Source organism: Amblyraja radiata, chromosome 22 (assembly GCF_010909765.2).
Source record: "Amblyraja radiata isolate CabotCenter1 chromosome 22, sAmbRad1.1.pri, whole genome shotgun sequence".
NCBI lineage: Eukaryota > Metazoa > Chordata > Chondrichthyes > Rajiformes > Rajidae > Amblyraja > Amblyraja radiata.
Window position 1 is genome coordinate 31832330 of NC_045977.1, and position 19854 is coordinate 31852183.

The 19854-nt window shown below is 40.8% G+C and overlaps 1 protein-coding gene and 1 long non-coding RNA gene across 5 annotated transcripts in view; one reads left to right on the top strand and one right to left on the bottom strand.

Moving 5' to 3' along the window:
* The window catches only part of unkl (unk like zinc finger), a 79682-nt gene that overhangs the window by 30218 nt on the left and 29610 nt on the right, over positions 1–19854 (bottom strand). For all 4 annotated transcript variants that reach the window (XM_033040932.1, XM_033040931.1, XM_033040930.1 and 1 more), the window contains 5 exons: positions 14219–14352; positions 8192–8327; positions 4986–5103; positions 2973–3057; positions 1225–1406 (listed from right to left, as the gene is read on the bottom strand). In XM_033040932.1, the coding sequence (XP_032896823.1) occupies positions 1225–1406; positions 2973–3057; positions 4986–5103; positions 8192–8327; positions 14219–14352 (655 nt within the window). The remainder of the gene's footprint in view (positions 1–1224; positions 1407–2972; positions 3058–4985; positions 5104–8191; positions 8328–14218; positions 14353–19854) is intronic.
* Positions 1021–17582, top strand: LOC116985856. Its single transcript, XR_004415358.1, has 3 exons — positions 1021–1035; positions 16002–16005; positions 17458–17582. It is a non-coding gene; the product is annotated as an uncharacterized LOC116985856 (long non-coding RNA).

The following is a 19854-nucleotide window of genomic DNA, read 5'->3' on the forward strand; positions in this document are numbered from 1 at the left end:
TAGGTTTCTCAAATACATTTTTCTGAATTGAAAAGTAACAAACAGAAGTCACAAACACCAATATTCTTGCTGCTGCATTACAGCCTCCTTGCTGCCCTCACCATTTCTTCACTACTGTGGGGGAAGAGTCTTTGAATATATTTAAGGCCGAGATAGTTAGAAGAAAATCAATGGTTACGTGGAAAGGGTAAAAAAGTAGCCCCAAGAACTAGAATCTACAACTAGAGGGCATGGCTTTAAGGTGACGGAGTAGAAATTTAATGGGAGATCAAAGGAGTATGTTTTTCCACACGAAGGGTGGTGAATATTTGGAACGATCTGTTGGAGACATATTATTATATTTAAAAAGACATTTGAATTGGTACCTGGATTGGAAAGGCGTAGAGGGATACAGGTTTCTGCAGGAAAAAGGGATTACTGCTGATAGGCATAATAGTCTGCATGGAAAAAGTAGGGCACAAGGGTCCACTTCTGTGGTTTATGTTTCTATGATTCCATGAAAAGATATTCCTCTCATTGTTTCACACAGTTGGATAAACTATGATAGCACACTTATCATGCCAGAGCCTGCGAGCAGTATAGTCTCTGCTGCTTATGGATGTACATATGCCAACTCGTATGAACTCTCTCATACCCAACACCCTGTGCTTATAAAAATTCACAGCAGTAGCCAACTCAAATAGCTAATGGGAAACAGGCTAGTTGCATACAATGGCTGGTAGGCAGTTCCCATGAAAGATCTTCCAGTGTGGAGTAGACTAATTGTAGTAAGAGCAGAACTAACACAAGTTTTTTTCCCCTCAAAACACATTTACCATGCAACTATCCTCATAAACACTATACAAAAAGTTGGACCCTTTTGACACCTTAAAGCAACATGTCCATGTATGTAAACAAAGGATATATTTAAACAAGAGAAGGCTAATTATTTTATAATTAGTAATTAGTATTCTAATTGCTATTCATTTTCAGGAAGTTACAATTACGAAAGTAAAAATGAATAATTCAAATTTCAGCCAGGAGAGATGACAGAGTGTGCTCGTACACTTTCCTATCAACCGTTCACAAAGCTCTCAATGAAATGTTTTAACAACAATAGTAACACATTTAAGTATCTTGGGTATGTCAGTGCTGCAATGCTTTTACATCCCCATAAGTGAAGATATAAATGGCAGAATAGACAGTTTGATTACAACACGAGACGACATTAGGAAGACTTCTCACATTTCCTATCTGTCCATTATTGCTGGTTGGATTAATACTTGTGCTCCATTCATTTGTAGATCCAAGACTTTCTGTAGAATAAAGCCGAGGGCCTTGCTTGGGCTGAGCACCTGCCACAGCTCCTGCCTGCATCATTGAGGCTACCTGATTCATGATCTGCACTTCCTCAGTAGAGGGTATCCCTACAAGTAAAAATGATCAAAATTCATAATGAAACACATGCCTCGCTCAATAAAAGACCCAAATAAATAACCACTTAAGAAAAGATTTCAAGATTCTAATAAATTAAAATTTGTAAGTGGAGACAATTAATGCTCTCCTCAATAGTTTATGACATCCACAACTGGATTGTGTCTACACTAATACATCCCATCCATCAAGGACTGCCATAATATTTCTAAAACTCTATACTTGTTTCATCCTCCTGAAATCAAATGTCCTTAAGCAAACCAAGTCTTCAAGCTTGCAACCTGTGAATTGAAGAGAGATAACGAGGAAGGTAGGGGTTGTACATGACTCGTGGTGATCATTGGATTTTCCTGACAAGTCTTCCTGACAAGTTTTGATCCTTTTCAATTGTACTTTATTGACACGTGGTACTGTGAAATTATACCCTCTATTAAATCTCTTCTTTGGCATCTCTGCATCCATCAGTGGAAATTGTTGTAGTATTTCAAATGTAATATGATTTTCCTCTGAAATGACCTTGTGCATCTACAAAAAGTTGTTTTCGCTTGTTGTATGAAGGCAAGTACAAAACTGCATTATGGCCCAATTACAGTCTTAATAAAAACTTAACTGGTTATGTTATGAATTTTCGTATTGCTAAAGAAGTATTTGAATCCACAGAACCTGTTGCTTTTTTTCCTTTTCAGATCTTTCCATTTGGCATCAACAAATGGGATTAGAGTTCTGATGGAAATCAGCAACCTTAAACAGGAACTTTCTCGTCGACCAAGATACTTCTGATATTTAGGTAATTCCAGCATTTTTTTGGTAAATATTTCATATTTACTTTTACGACAAAGAATTCCTGCCCACAAATTGTCCCCAGTGTGTTGGATAAAATTAGTGTATGGGTGATTGCTGGTCAGTGCCTACTCTATGGGCCGAAGGGGCTGTTTCCACAGTATATCTCGAAAATAAATGGCTTAAAAAATACTTAGCTCACTAATTATTTTACAAATAATCCATGGAAGAACAAATGCATCCAATGAATTCATTTATTTTCAGGCCACTGAAAATTATTAGCTACAACTTGTATTTTAAAGATGGAGCCAGCTGTCATTATTTAATTATGCCCATCTAGACACTTGCAATCTCCATCTAAAATTAACCATTTAACATTTTTGGCCTCTACTGGTGTTCAAGACACATTAATAGTTACCCTATTTGCTCTTTCTTGTACAAATGCCTCTATCAATTCCTTACCATATTTAAGAGCAGCTTAAAGATTGTGGTCTGCAGTTCTGTAGTCTCTTCTTCAATTTCCTTCATAGTGGTTAAAAATAATTATGTTTTGAATATGAAATGGTTGGTTTCAGAAAAAGCTCAAAATTAGCACCTCTGGATAACCACAACTCAGAAAATATATATATTTTTAAAATTGCATTTGGTGACATTTACAAATTGAAATCAATTATGCTTCAATAAGCAACTGTGCACCACTGTGCAACATCACAAGAACGACCCAAAAAGCCTCAGCAAATGAGGATTCCCAATGTGAAAAACAAAGATTGTCAACTTACGTTCAACATGTGCAAACGCACAGAAAGGCCCACGAGGGCAGTATCCTGTCTGTCGCATATCGTTGCATTTTGTAGATTTGTAGATCTAGAGAATTATGGAAAATAAGTTAATTCAAAGAAAATTATTCTCTAGCACCCACAGCCGCAAATCACTACAGAGAGTGGTGAAGGCGGCACAGCACATCACTGGCAACTGTCTCCCGGCCATTCAGGACATTTTCCACAGGTGGTGCCTGCGGAAGGCACACAGCATCATCAAGGACCACAGCCACCCAGCATGCAGACTGTTCTCCTTGATACCGTCAGGCAGACGATACAGGAGCATGGCCACCAGACCTAAGAACAGTTTTTACCATCAGGCCATTCTAAACTCATAAACTCATAAACACATCATATATGATTATTTTATTCATTATTGTCTTTTACCTACCAATGTCACTTTTATCTTTTTTTTAATCTTATTTTTTATCCTTGTAATATCATTGCTGAGGTGATCCGTTGTCTTGTCAAACCCATTTCATTGTACCGTTGACCCTGTGTTAAACTACATATGACAAATAAAAACTGAACTGAAGCTCTAATTGTGCTCGCCTGCAACCTTCCAGTTTTTAAATCTTATCTCTTGCCCAGTCTCAAACAAGTTTTGTAAAGATTAGCTTTCTCAAAGTGAATGGTAGTTTCTGGTGACATACACAGTGAATCGTAGGACGCTGGTCAGTGCTGTTGAGCAAAGAGCCCTAGGAGTACAAGTACAGAGTTCCTTGAAAGAGGCAAGTAACTACGTACTTATAGACAAGATGATGAAGGCAACATATGACATGCTTGTCTTCATCAGCTGACCCACCGAGTGCATGCATGTCTTGTTGCAGGCGTATCAAAAGTTAATTAGACCGCATTTGGAGTTTTGTGAGGAGTTCTGGTTGCCACACTGCAGGAAAGATGTGATTAAGCTAGAGAGGGCACAGAAAAGATTCCAATAATAAACGGCATTCTGTGAGGCAGCACAACCTCCCATCTGATCTCATTGCTGATATTAAATTTTACATGAACATAAAAACCCACCAAACTCTGGAATAAGAATTTAGCTTAGTTGTACCTATTTTGAAAATACCTTTCAGAAGTATGTACCTTTCAACAGTATCAAAATTAAAGAATGGGGGTGGGGATGCAGATTCCCAGCACAATACAATTTTATGGGTTGCTATTTTAAGAAGAGAAAGTTAGTGAGCATCTTTTCGGGAGGTATCTGATGGCGGGAAGGAGTACATGCATTTAAATAGCTCTTCCCATTTTTGTTTTCCAACGTTTTTCTGAAAACAAAGAAAACAAAGAAAAAGAAAGAACACTTTTGAATTGTTGAAGTTTTTAAAATACGGAATAATAACAACTATTTTCTATAACCAAAACGCAACAAGATATTGTCCAGATAATCTTCTCTTTTGGTGATAGTCAAGGAATAAAAGTTGGCCACTGTTTGGATGCTTGACTTAACTGTGGTACCAAAATAGTAATGTTGTTACACATCATTTTTGTTTCAATCAATTACAAGCTGTGTCTGTTCCCTTGAGCTCCTTGTATAGTGGCCTGAACAAGATTTATTAGTTGCAAGATACAAATTTAAAGATTATGCGGCAGTCATTTAAACCAGGCGCACGCACACGAACAACTTTTCAAAGGGCAGTGAATTTCTTCCCCACTGTGCTATGGAAGTTAGACTATTTAAACTACTTAAAGTTGGTAAATTATTGAAAAATGGAGAATAGAGGGCACAGAAGAGAAGATGAGGCCTGGAGCACTTCAGCAGTGTATATATTGAAGGGAGGGAAGGAATGAGGGGCTGAATAGTTTATTCCTGCTGTTGCCTTGATGAATGGATTTTTCTATGCAACTCTATCTACATTTTTGGGAATGAAGTTATTTGAAGCCATCATTACACTTCAAAAGAAAAATCAGATTGCAAGAGTCAACAAACACCAATAATGTTTAATCTATTCGCACATTATATAGCCTTACCTCTGGATGGAACTGTTGCTCTGTGCGAGAGTGACAATATTGACAATTATCCCCACTCTCACATTTTGTGGGTTCTCCCCATTCATCCCCATGTTTGACATTAGGACAAGGAGTTGACCTAAAATGTGAATCAAGGCAGGTTTATTCTGCAGGGTATGGAATAGGAATATTGCAATCTGTATGATGTTCAATACATTAATATAACTCACAGTTTATCAGGATTGGCAATAACCAATTATATGAAGTGAATACCAAGGAGAGGCGAGATAGCAGGTACATATGTAATTTTGAATTAGCATCACACAAACAAACAACACACAATGATATGACATTTTAATTGCTGCTCTGGCTTAATGATATATTTTGGTAAAAAGATCTCCCTGAAAGCTTTTAACGACAAGACTGAAACAACAGTTCTAGTAATTTATTTCAAAGAGGAAACCAAAAAGAAAAGTCTTATGTTTTCTGCTATAAACGGGCAATTACTGCAAGCAGACCCTTACCATACAGTCTGATTAGTCCTCACTCCAAGGCTCCCCGTGCTACAATCACGCATTCATCCTCACTGATTAAATTTCTTTGCAACTCCAATTTCTTTACATTACCCAACCTTATCCATGTCCCCTTTTACTTATCTCCAACTGATGCAACCCCTTTTAAAGTTCTTAAAATTCACATTTTTCATGAAACTCTTTGGTAGTTGTAACAACCTCGTTATTAATTCTAATTCCCTTGTTTATTTGCTATAATTGCTCCCACAAGTGGTTCAAATCACTTCTTTCAGATGTTAACCCTATTTGCTGGTATCCATAGCAGGTCTCGGGATGCAGGAATTGTAATTCCTTGTGACCAACTTCAAGAATTTTGGATTTTACAATGAAAACTGCTGTGAGAAGTACCTTCAAGAGTCAAGAGAACTAAGAGTGTTTGATTGTCATATGTCCCAGATGGAATAATGAAATTCTTACTTGCTGCAGCACCACAGAATACGTAAACATAGTACACTATTCAGGAGTCATTGAACAAGGTGGACTATCACCACCATTTCGCCATAAAACATGTGATGTACAATAAATGCTAGCTTCATCAGCTCATATCTACAGAAAATGACGTTATCCACAAACACAATATCCAAACTATTAACAAAACAAAAAATGCGGAAAAAAGCTCAGCAGGCCAGGCAGCGTCCAGAAATGAGAACGAATTAACATTTTCTCAGACATGCCTGTAATTCTTTAAATTGTTTATCATTAAATATGAACTAGAGAGTCATAGAGTGATACAGTGCAGAAACAGGCCCTTCGACCCAACTTGCCCTCACCGGCCAACATGTCCCAGCTACACTAGTCCGACCAGCCAGCATTTAGTCCATATCCCTCCAAACCTGTCCTATCCATGTACCTGTCTAACTGTTTCATAAATGCTGGGATAGTCCCTGCCTCAACTACCTCCTCTGGCAGCTTGTTCCATACATCCATCACCTTTTATAGAAAGGTTACCCCTCAGATTCCTATCAATTCTTTTCCTCTTCACCTTAAACCTATGTCCTCTGGTCCTTGATTCACCTACTCTGGGTAAGAGACGCTGTGCATCTACCCAATCTATTCCTCCAAGATCACTCCTCATCCTCCTGCGCTCCAAGGAATAGAGTCCCAGCCTACTCAACCTCTGCCAATAGTTCAGACCCTCTAGTCCTGACAACATCCTTGTAAATCTTCTCTGTACCCTTTCCAGCTTGACAACATCTTTCCTACAACATGCACTCATAGATACCTCTGGTCTACAACACTACAGAGCCCTGCCATTCAATGTGTAGGTCCTGCCCATGCAAGACTTCCCAAAATGCAACACCTCACATTTTCCTGCATTAAATTTCATCAACCATTCCTCAGCTCACTTGGCCAATTGATCAAGATCCTGCTGCATTTTTTCACAACCATCTTCACTATCTGCAACCACCCACATTTGTATAATCTGCAAACTTGCTAATCTTACCGTGTATGTTATCATCCAAATCATTGATATACATGACAAATAGTAACAGGCTCAGCACCGAACACGGAGGCATACCACTAGTCACAGGCCTCCAGTCCAAGAAGCTACCTTCCACCATTGCCCTCTGCTTCCTTCCATGAAGCCAATTTTCTATCCATTGAGCTATCTCTCCTTCGATCCCATGCAATCTAACCTTCCAGAGCAGCCTACCATGAGGAACCTTGTCAAATGCTTAACTGAAGTCCATGTATACAACAGCTACAGCTATGCCCTCATTGACCTTTTTAGTCACATCTTCAAAAACCTCAATCAGATTTGTGACACATGACCTCCCACGTACAAAACCATGCTGATTCAGCCCATGTCCGTCTAAATGCCTGTTGAACAGTCTAAATGAACTGTTGTTTCAGCTCTAGCTTTTCTGAAATTATTGCTATACTGGGTGCATTATATAATGAGGGCCAAGTAACTACTCAACACTAAAATGAGCTGGAGCTAAAGTGGGATCACAGTTTGAGACACTGCAATTATATCAGCAAAAGGACTACTTTCATTACATTATTTTTATCACTATAAGTTTTGAATGCATTCAGAGGTATGGACAGCTTCACTGTAATAAGCCTATATCCATTGCAACTTTGTACGGGGAAGTGCAAGGAGGGAATCAGATATGTTCCTATCACCTAATTTCATTAATTCATTCCTAGTTTCTAGAAAAGATTACTTTGAGACTTTCCTTTCCTCATTTCTACAGATTTTAAACCCAAACTATATTGAGTGTCCTCTTTCATCTTACACTTTTCAAACTTGATATTATACCGAGCTCACCTTGCAGTAAACCTTTTAGCAGATCATTATATGCATGAATCAATAATGCCAGGATCGACTAGCTGTCCTGCTAATGATTTAAAGTGACAAATGAAAGAGTAACCGCAAAATAATAGTCAACAAATGTGATAATTAAAATTAACACCGCTGCATTATATTGGGAGAATTTAAGGGTAGACAAAATAATCTCTAATCTGCAATGTTATTCAGGCCAAGTCATATAATGCGTACATCAAAATAAAGTGAAAATTCAAACATAATGCGCATTAACATTGCACCAAAAATTATTTGTAGATATCTAAAAAAGTTGAAATTTGGAAATAGTGAGGTGCAAATCAGCATTATGCAAAGGAAATACTCCTAGAATAAAACTGATTCTTTACCGATATTTAAATTTTCTTGGATTTCTTCTTCGGTCTCTGCTGTTGTGATAATGAGGACAAGCATACCCTTGTCGGCAGAGTCGCGGTGGCTTATTACACTGATCAGTCTTGTAATTTGCTAGCACAAAGTTCGTTTCTGCAAAATAAACAAATTTACATCAAGCCTAAGCTTCTCAATATTCACACAGCACAACTGAAAATGTACTTTGGAAAATTAACTTTGAAAAATAACACATGCAGCTCCAAGGGCACGGCCCACCTACACAAAAATGGAACCCGCCCCCTTGCACATGATACTCCATGCACTGCTTAGCCAACAATTCTTGCCTTCCTCCACATACACACAATATTTTAATCTAGCAAGGATCACCAGGCCCCTCTCCAATAAGCGAGTTTGGTATTACAATTGCGCATGCCCAGGTCATGGGTCATTCGGGCTGCACAAATCCACAATTGTATCTATTTAAATTATTGACTCAACAAAGTACCAGCCTTGAAAATGCAAGAATGCCTGGAACGAACATGTCAATTATCAAATCCCTGCCATTCAAATTTGATATTGATTTACACAAATTACAAGTTGTGTGGTGAACCAATATGCGACAGTCCTTACATTCCTATCTAAACAACGCCACATCTTCCCATCTCTCCCCTTTCGGCTTTCCGCAGAGACCGTTCCCTCCGTAACTCCCTGGTCAATTCGTCCCTTCCCACCCAAACCACCCCTGGAGAGAGAGAGAGCTGGCGATGCCACAAGAACGACCCATTAAAATCAGCCCTTCGACCACTCGGCAACCTGGGCTGATCTGATTTGACAGCCCTCTCGCTAGCTCGCTGTGTGCCCGATCCTAACGCAGAACCTCCACAAAACCTTCGGGCTTCGGGGATCCCCTGCACAAAGAGCCTCTGCTAACAAGGGCTGGCAAACTGTGCTGGTCAACGTGCACTGGGCGAGATGGCTAGGGGAAATGCACCGCAACCACCGCAAACTTGGAACAGCAAAGACCCTCCACTCAATCTAGCCAATACTAAAGGGCAGACATTTCAATAGACAACAAACAGTAGACAATAGGTGCAGGAGTAGGCCATTCGGCCCTTCGAGCCAGCACCGCCATTTAATGTGAGCCCTCTCATCCTTCTAAATTCCAGAGCATACAAGCCCAGCCACTCCATTCTCTCAGCATATGACAGACCCGCCATACTGGGAATTAACCTTGTGAACCAACACTGCACTCCCTCAATAGCAAGAATGTCCTTCCTCAAATTAGGGGACCAAAACTGCTTTAATGTTACTTTGAATCCCTTCATCTAAATTATTGATGTATATTGTAAATAGCTGCGGTCCTAGCACCAGGCCTTGCGATACCCCACTAGTCACTGCCTGCCATTCTGAAAAGGACACGTTAATCCTTACTCTTGGTTTCCTGTCTGCCAACCAATTTTCTATCCATGTCAGTACTCTACCCCCAACAATACCATGTGCCCTAATTTTGCCCATTAATCTCCTATGTGGGACCTTATCAAATGCTTTCTGAAAGTCCAGGTTCACTATATCCACTGGCTCTCCCATGTCCATTTTCCTAGTTACATCCTCAAAAATTCCAGAAGATTAGTCAAGCATGATTTCCCCCCTCGTAAATCCATGCTGACTCGGACCGATCCTGTTACTGCTATACAAATGTGCCGCTATTTCATCTTTTATGATTGACACCAGCATCTTCCCCACCATCGATGTCAGGCTAACTGGTATAGAATTCCCTGTTTTCTCTCTCCCGCCTTTCTTAAAAAGTGGAATAACATTATCTACCCTCCAATCCCCAGGAACTGATCCTGAAACTATAGAACATTGGAAAATGATCACCAATGTGTCCATGATTTCTAGAACCACTTCCTTAAGTACCCTAGGACCATCAGGCTCTGGGGATTTATCAGCCTTCAGTCCCATCAGTCTACCCAACACCATTTCCTGCCTAATGTGGATTTCCTTCAGTTCCTCCGTCACCCCAGATCATCTGGCCACTAGTACATCAGGAAGATTGTTTGTGTCCTCTTTAGTGAAGACGGATCCAAGACGAAGACTCATCTGCCATTTCGTTGTTCCTCATTAATAAATTCATCTTTTTTAGTCTTCAAGGGTCCAACTTTGGTCTTAACTAATTTTTTCCTCTTCACATACCTTAAGAAGCTTTTACTATCTTCCTTTATATTCTTGGCTAGCTTACCTTCGTACCTCATCTTTTCTCCCCGTATTGCCTTTTTAGTTATCTTCTGTTGCTCTTTAAACATTACCCAATCCTCTTGCTTCCCACTCATCTTTACTACGTTGTACTTCTTCTCTTTTATTTTTATACTTTCCCTGACTTCCCTTGTCAGCCACGGTCACCCCTTACTCCACTTAGAATCCTTCTTCCTCTTAGGAATGAATTTTGCAGTTAAATGTCTTATATCGGATTGGCGGCTCCCTCACAGGGCCCATCCTGTACTCCGATTTCCTCAGAGATATAAATTTGCCTTCACGGTACATTCACACCGCCTGTAGGTAAAGCATCAGTCCACATCTCACTGATACAGTCGCTGCCTGCCTCAGATTAAATATATTTTTACACATAAATTATGAATAAAGATAAGAAAATGTTTCAAACACAAGTAATATTTTGTTATTCCAGTAGCTAACACATTAAGGAATAAATGAAAATAATAAATTATTTAACTTTTTGAATATCTCATAATTACAGATTAATGAACTGAAATAGAACTGGGACTGTAAATTGTGTGTCAACTGCAGAACACGAAAGGAAGCTATTGAGTTGACAGAATTCTAGATTAATTCCTTGAGAGAATAGTTAACAATTTATACACAGTTTATACAGAGCTGCAAATCCCGAATGACCTTTGACAAATCCCATGATTCCTGGCATTTATCGAGATACTGAACTCGCTTATCCACAGACTGACTGTCTAGTGTTTCCTTTTAAGCACTGCATGCCAATATGCACAAGACCCTCTCCTCTGCTGGTTATCATCCAATCTCCACATTCACACCAAAATTATTCTCAACTTTGAAATTCCACACACTCTTAAATCATAAACATGTACCAATGTGACACACTATTCACAAATTAAATAATTTAAGTGATTTCCAATTCCTTTTGTGAAATTCCTATATCACTGTAACCTCCTCCAGCCTCCTCCAGCTGTGACCAGTTCATTCTTCGAATTCTGTTCCCTTGTGTCTCTCCAATTTTAATTGTTTCACCTTTGATGGTCATACCTTCAGCTGGATAGATCTTAAAACTCTTTCCCTATTGTCTAGTTTCAAGCTTTAGTAATCTTGTATAGATCATGTTGGTTCTGATTGATAACACAAAGTCAAGCACTTTCACAGCTTTACTATGGCAAGACAATATGGTGACAATGATTGCGACAATTTCAGCAATTTCAACAATGAAAAAATCTATTTAATTATTTTGCTATCTTGCTGACCTAAATTATCCAGTAGATGGCAGTGTTCATTAATTTTACAAATCAACACAGACATGCACAAAAATGCAAAGCAGTCATAATGATTTTCAAGAGTTAGACAATATTTCACCCTGAAGAGATGTTTGATACGAGTACAATTCCTTGATGTTTGCTTTAATGAGGACTGGTTCAACCCAAATGAGTATGCCACTGCCGTCACTGAATTCGCCAATATGTATGTAGTGACAACATGCCAATGAAGACAATACTGTGTTCCCCAGCCAGAAATCATGGGTGATATCCACTCCTAGGTGAAATCCAAGTTGGCCGTACACTAATCCCTGGAAAATCTGAATAACACCACCTACGTCGGAGTTTTTATTTATTGACGATAGCGCTGCATCAATTCCCAAGTAAATTCATCTCCACACCTTGTGCAACTGGATCCTTGACATCTTGACCACAGACCACAATTAGTAAGGATTGGCAACAAAGCATCTACAATAATACTGAACACTGCTGGCCCACAAGAGCACATTCTCTACCCCTTTCCATACTACCTGTACACTCATGACTGTGCAGCCACATTCTGCTCTAACTCCATCTACTACTTTGCAGATGACACCCACCATCCTTGTGGGCTAGATCTCGGAAAATGACGGGGCAGAACAAAGGAAGGAGATAGAGAGCTTAATAGCATGTCAAGACAACAACCACTCCCTCAATGTCAGCAAGACAAAAGAGCTTGTAATTGACTTCAGGAAATGGGGTGGTGTATGTGTTCCAATTTGCCTCAATGGTGCACTAGTGGAGAAAGTCCAGAGTTTCAGGCTATTGGACATAAATATCACCAACAATTTGTCTTGGTCCAATCCCATTGACAATGTGGTCAAAAGCACATAACGCCTCTATTCCGCAGAAGACTACGGACATTTGGCATGTCTCCAATGAGACTTACCAATTTCTACAGATTTAACCTTTATTTAACCAGGAGAAGTCTCATTGAGATTAAAAATCTCTTTTACAAGAGAGTCCTGGCCAAGACAGGCAGCAGCACAGTTCCACAGTTACAGACAATAATTTTAAAAAAACAACAGAGAACATATAAATAGAGTCACAGTCAGAACATCATCAAACAAAGCATGTACAGACAGAAGAGCCCGCTTCAACATCATTAAGAAGGGATTTAAATCTGTTTATAGAAACCAGCTCCTTAAGTTTCAGATACATTATAGAAAGCAAAATATAGGGCTGCATCATGACTTGGTTTGTCAAACTGCTCTGCTTAAGAATGCAGCAAAAAAATTAAAAAATTAATTAAAATTAAAAATCGCAGAGAATTATGAATGCAGCCCAGTTCGTCACATGAACCAGCTCCCACAATACTGTTCGACTCCACCTATACTTCCCGCAGCCAACATAATCAAGGACCTCTCACATCCTGGTTATTCCCTCTTCAATCAAGCAGAAGATACAGAACCTTGAAGGCACATACTAGATTCAGGCACAGCTTTATCCACGCTGAAATCAGAACCGAATCGACCTCTTCTAAACTAAGGGAGAATTAAGTGTCAAACACCCAACATACCTCATTACAGCCTTGTATTTTGCTCTTAATCTGCAATTTCTCTGCAACTATAATGCTATAACAACAAATTCTGCACTCTTTTTCTCTTTGGTCTACCTATTGTACTTGAATATGGCTTGATTTTACTCTTGTATATTATTTGACCGGATAAGATGCAAACAGACTTTTTCCCACTCTATTCTAGGTAACTTGACAATAATAAACCAATGTTAATAAAGTGTTTAAGAAATTACAGAGGATTGTTGCTTTCATTAGACAGTGTAAAGAATGTAAATGCAGGAAATAAATTATGGCACAATTATCTAAAATATTAGTTCGGCTACAGTTGGTGTAGTTCTGATCACCACACCATTTAAGGAGGATGTTTACACAATAGAAGAGATAGAGGGGAGATTCAACTGCATATAGGCTAGGAAGGACCTATCAGCAATGAGGAAACACTGCATAGGCACTATTTAGAGTGAACAAGATGGATGGGGATCCAAATGAGGAGCACATAACTATGAAGGGAATAGATAAGGCAGAAATGTTCCCCTTTAGTAGAGATGCCAGAGTGAAACAGTTTAAGGTAAGAGTGAATGGATTTAGAGCTCCCCCTCCACTCAGGAAAGTGTTTGGAATCTGGAAGGATGGGGAGGGCAAATACATTCATAACATTTTATATTTAGAAGAGCATGAAATGCCAAAGCAGAGAACATATAGATCATGTTCTGGAAAATATCTAGGTAGTTGCTGGACAGCTGGGACATGATGGGCCAAAGACCGTTTCTGTGCTTGCTGACATATCAGGGACTTTCCCATATTCTGATGCATTATAAAAATGGAAGTGTTTTGTTACTCTTGCATAAGAAGTTGACACTTAAACAAACAAACAGAAATTATGAAATCCATCCAAAAAAAGGTGATGACATCTAATGATTAAAGAACCAAGTCTTAAGTCACATTTAATGTCATAGGTGATTCATATCTATTTTTACCTTGCCATCTCGGATCTTCAGTTAGTGTCTTTTCGATCATGGCTTGACTAGCCAGTACACCTGGCTGGAGATCAGGAAGGCCTTCCCCTGCTCCGAGCTGGCCATTCTGCAGAGCTTCTTGTGCTTGGAGTTCCCTACAAAATAAGAAAATAGGTTAAACGTACAACAACTATTGGCCTAATCTCAATTAGGCCACATATTTCTGCAGACTTCTGCAGACATATGTGGACTTCTGCAGACATATCTTAATCACAAATATGCGGCTATTAATATAATCCCGTTGGTTTGCAGGATACTTGAATTTTCATCTCTTTCAAAACTAAAGTTTCCTTGACAGCTAATCCTCCGCAATATTTCCATTTTAATTTCTGCGCACTATTTTACAACCAAGTAATGTATCTAACTGGTCAAGAACTTAATCCCACCTTGTTATGAATATTTTGAGGATTATAGGAATACAACATCAATTTGTGTATAGGGGAGAACATTTTAAGTGCAATATCTCCAACAACCATTTGCATGGTTTGCAATCATTCACATGAACTTCTGATCTTGATATTGTTGACTGAACCCATGACCCTGTGATATACAGTTCAAAAAAGAAATAAACCAGAATCATGGGGTCGATTTTAGTTAAATTAGTGCCTAAAGCTTATAGACAGATTTATTTTTAGATCATCTCACTTATTATTGGCATTCCTGTCTTCTCTAGCTGTGAAGGAAAAGAGGTAATTCAACAGATTAAGATGAAAACAGAAAATGCTGGAAACACAAAGAGAAATTGAAGTGGAAAATAAAAACCCCAAATCCAAGTTGCTTGTTACATCTTTTTTCCAAACAAGTGCTGCAGTAGTAACCAGCATTCTGCAGCATCCTTAAACAAAAATGCTTTCTCCTGAAACCCTATAAAGAATAAGTGGTAAGCCATTTTGAACGGAGATGAGGAAACACTTTTTCACACAGAGAGTTGCGAGTTTGTGCAATTCTCTGCCTCAGAGGGGGGTGGAGGCCGGTTCTCTGGATACTTTCAAGAGAGAGCTGGATAGGGCTCTTAAAGATAGGGGATATGGGGAGAAGGCAGGAACGGTCAGGGGATATGGGGAGAAGGCAGGAACGGGGTACTGATTGTGGATGATCAGCCATGATCTCATTGAAGGGCCAAATGGCCAATCCTGCACCTACTATCTATCGAAAATGCACGGAATGCCATAGGTTGCTTATGTGACTTTACAACGAGAAAAATAGAATACTGATTTTCTTTTGGTTAAATTGCAATGGTCATTGCAAGAATCGTAAACTTGGTAAGGTACATGAACTGGGAAAGTGTTAAAGGAATGCAAGAGGAAATTCAACAGGGAAAGTGGTAAAGGAATGCAAGAGGTGGGAGAGAGAAAACAGGGAATTATAGACCAGTTAGCCTGACATCGGTGGTGGGGAAGATTCTGGAGTCAATTATAAAAGATGAAATAGCGGCACATTTGGATAGCAGTAAAAGGATTAGTCCGAGTCAGCATGGATTTATGAAGGGGAAATCATGCTTGACTAATCTTCTGGAATTTTTTGAGAATGTAACAAGGAAAATGGACAAGGGAGAGCAAGTGCATGTAGTGTACCTGGACTTTCAGAAAGCATTTGATAAGGTCCCACATAGGAAATTAGTGGGCAAAATTAGGGCATATGGTATTGGGGGTAGAGTGCTGACATGGATAGAAAATTGTTTGGCAGACAGGAAACAAAGAGTAGAGATTAACTGGTCCCTTTCAGAATGGCAGGCAGTGACTAGTGGGGTACCACAAGGCTCGGTGCTGGGACCGCAGCAATTTACATTATACAATATACATCAATGATTTAGATGAAGGGATTCAAAGTAACATTAGCAAATTTGCAGATGTCACAAAGCTGGGTGGCAGTGTGAACGGTGAGGAGGATGCTATGAGGCTCCATTCCTACCTTTCCAACAGATCCCACTTCATCTCTCTCCACAACCACACCTCTGCTACAGCCACAGTCACTCAAGGCGTTCCCCAAGGCTCCGTACTCGGCCCCCTCCTCTTCATCATCTACATCCTCCCCCTTGGTCAGATACTCCGCCACTTCAACCTGGACTTCCACTGTGACGCCGATGACATCCAGATCTACCTCGGCACCAAATCCCCCCACAACCCCCCCCCTCTCCCATATCAACTTCTGTTTGTCAGCTATAAAAACCTGGATGCAACATAACTTCCTCAAACTCAACAGCGATAAGACAGAATTCCTCCTCATAGGCTCCAAAGCCACACTCAGCAAAATCAATAACCCCACTCTCACCATCTCCCCAGGCCCGCAACCTTGACGTGATCTTTGATTCCACCCTCTCCCTTGAGCCTCACATCCGCCATGTCATTAAAACCTCCTTCTTTCATCTCCGCAACATCGCCAAACTCAGACCCTCTCTCACACCTCCCGCTGCTGAAAGACTCATCCATGCCTTCATCTCCTCCCGACTGGACTATTGGACATCAATTAGGTCGCCGCAGTGGGACAGCCCCTTTACAAGGTTAATTCCCGGGATGGCGGAACTGTCATATGCTGAGAGAATGGAGTGGCTGGGCTTGTATACTCTGGAGTTTAGAAGGATGAGAGAGGATCTTATTGCAACATCATATTATTAAGGGTTTGGACACGCTAAAGGCTGGAAACATGTTCCCATTGTTGGGGCAGTCCAGAACCAGGGGCCACAGTTTAAGAATAAGGGGTAAGCCATTTAGAACGGAGACGAGGAAACACTTTTTCTTACAGAGAGTTGTGAGTCTGTGGAATTCTCTGCCTAAGAGGGTGGTGGAGGCCAGTTCTCTGGATACTTTCAAAGAGAGCTAGATAGGGCTCTTAAAGATAGTGGAGTCAGGGGATATGGGGAGAAGGCAGGAACGGGGTACTGACTGGGGATGATCAGCCATGATCACATTGAATGGCGGTGCTGGCTCGAAGGGTCGAATGGCCTACTCCTGCACCTATTGTCTATTGACACAGACAAATGCAAAGCGAAACATTTTGGGAAGTTAAACCATGGAGGAATTACTCAGTAAATAACATGCAGCAATTTCTGGGATCAGGATGAATGATCACGAGCAACTTAAATCATACCCCATTCATTGATTAAAGCCAATGCTGAGTTTCCCCTTGGTTGTTACTGGCTACAGTTTTACTAGGGATTCTTCATGCACACTCAAATGGTGCCTTGATGTGAAAGACTGAAGGGCCTGTCCCACTTACGTATCCTTGGCACGCAAATTACGCGACCTCGTGATGGTGTTGAGGCATACGGGCATTGTATGGCTGCGCGGGGCCGGTCCCACTGAGAAGCGCGGAGGGATATGTAGTTGTGCGCGACTACTGCAACTCACTTCTCCTTGGCATCAGCTCCACCTACATCAACCGACTCCAACTGGTCCAGAACGCAGCCGCCCGACTCATCACCCACACCAAATCCTGGCATCACATCACTCCAGTCCTCAAACAACTTCACTGGCTTCCCATCTCCCACCGGATCAACTACAAAATCCTGATCCTCACCTACAAAGCCCTCCACCATCTGCCCCCCCCCCATATCTCACTGACCTCCTCTCCCCCTGCCAACCCTCACGGTCCCTCAGATCCACATCAGCCGGTCTCCTCTCCATCCACAAGTCCAACCTCCGCAGTTTTGGGGACAGAACCTTCTCCAGGGCAGCTCCCAGGCTCTGGAACTCCCTCCCCCAACTGATCCGCAATTCCGTGTCCCTCACCATCTTCCAGTCCCGCCTCAAGACCCATCTCTTCACCTCTGCCTATCCTTAGCCCCACGTCCCCCTCCCTTTTCATCTGTGCATTAATTGCCTCATATTGTGTTTTGAATTGAATTCTGTCTTTACTTTGTGTACTAGTCATGTCTCTACTATTTATTTCATTCCCCTTACATGTTTTTCCTCTACTTGCTAAATTTTTGTAAGGTGTCCTTGAGACTCTTGAAAGGCGCACATAAATAAAATTTATTATTATTATTATTATCATCGCACGGGGCTCCGAATTTTTTATTGCGGACGAAATCTTAGCGCACCAACGGCCTATATCATTCATTTCTCTTATGGGACAACTAAATTATCTAATAGATTTAAACTGTTTAAATTTACATAACTGTTTCATTCAATTTTTTTAAGTGAAGAAAATTACCAAGTTATGACATAAGCCACTTGTAATGTAAAATGCCAACTTGAGCTCAGAAATATGACATGCAATTAACAATAAGCGCTAAAATGCATAGGTAAGCCTGCATGGGTGAATAGAGTTCAAGTTCAAGTTCAAGTGAGTTTATTGTCCTGTGTCCCTGTATAGGACAATGAAATTCTTACTTTGCTTAAGCACACAGAAAATAGTAGGCATTTACTACAAAACAGATAAGTGTGTCCATATACCATGATATAAATATATACACACATGAATAAATAAACTGGTAAAGTGCAAATAACAGAAAGTGGTTATTAATAATCAGAGTTTTGTCCGAGCCAGGTTTAATAGCCTGATGGCTGTGGGGAAGTAGCTATTCCTGAACCTGGTTGTTGCAGTCTTCAGGCTCCTGTACCTTCTACCTGAAGGTAGCAGGGAGATGAGTGTGTGGCCAGGATGGTGTGGGTCTTTGATGATACTGCCAGCCTTTTTGAGGCAGCGACTGCGATAAATCCCCTCGATGGAAGGAAGGTCAGAGCCGATGATGGACTGGGCAGTGTTTACTACTTTTTGTAGTCTTTTCCTCTCCAGGGCGCTCACATTGCCGAACCAAGCCACGATGCAACCGGTCAGTAAGCTCTCGACTGTGCACCTGTAGAAGTTAGAGAGAGTCTTCCTTGACAATCCGACTCTCCGTAATCTTCTCAGGAAGTAGAGGCGCTGATGAGCTTTTTTGATAATTGCGTTAGTGTTCTCGGACCAGGAAAGATCTTCAGAGATGTGCACGCCCAGGAATTTGAGGTTCTTGACCCTTTCAACCATCGACCCGTTGATATAAACGGGGCTGTGGGTCCCCCTCCTACTCCTTCCAAAGTCCACAATCAGTTCCTTGGTTTTGCTGGTGTTGAGGGCCAGGTTATTGCGCTGGCACCATATGGACAGTTGCTCGATCTCTCTTCTATATTCTGACTCATCCCCATCAGTGATACGCCCCACAATAGTGGTGTCGTCAGCGAACTTGATGATGGAGTTCGCACTGTGGTTCGCTACGCAGTCATGGGTATAGAGTGAGTACAGCAGAGGGCTGAGCACGCAGCCTTGAGGTGCTCCCGTGCTGATTGTTATCGAGGCTGACACATTTCCACCAATACGAACAGACTGTGGTCTGTGGATGAGGAAGTCGAGGATCCAGTTGCAGAGGGATGCGCAGAGACCCAGTTCTGCGAGTTTGGTAACCAGTTTGGAAGAGATGATTGTGTTAAATGCCGAGCTGTAATCAATGAATAACAGCCTGACATATGAGTTTTTGTTGTCCAAGTGGTCCAGTGCGGAGTGGAGGGCCAGCGAGATCGCATCCACCGTTGATCTGTTGTGGCGGTACGCGAACTGCAGTGGGTCCAGGTTTTTGTCGAGGTAGGAGGTGATTTGCTCCATGATCAACCTCTCAAAGC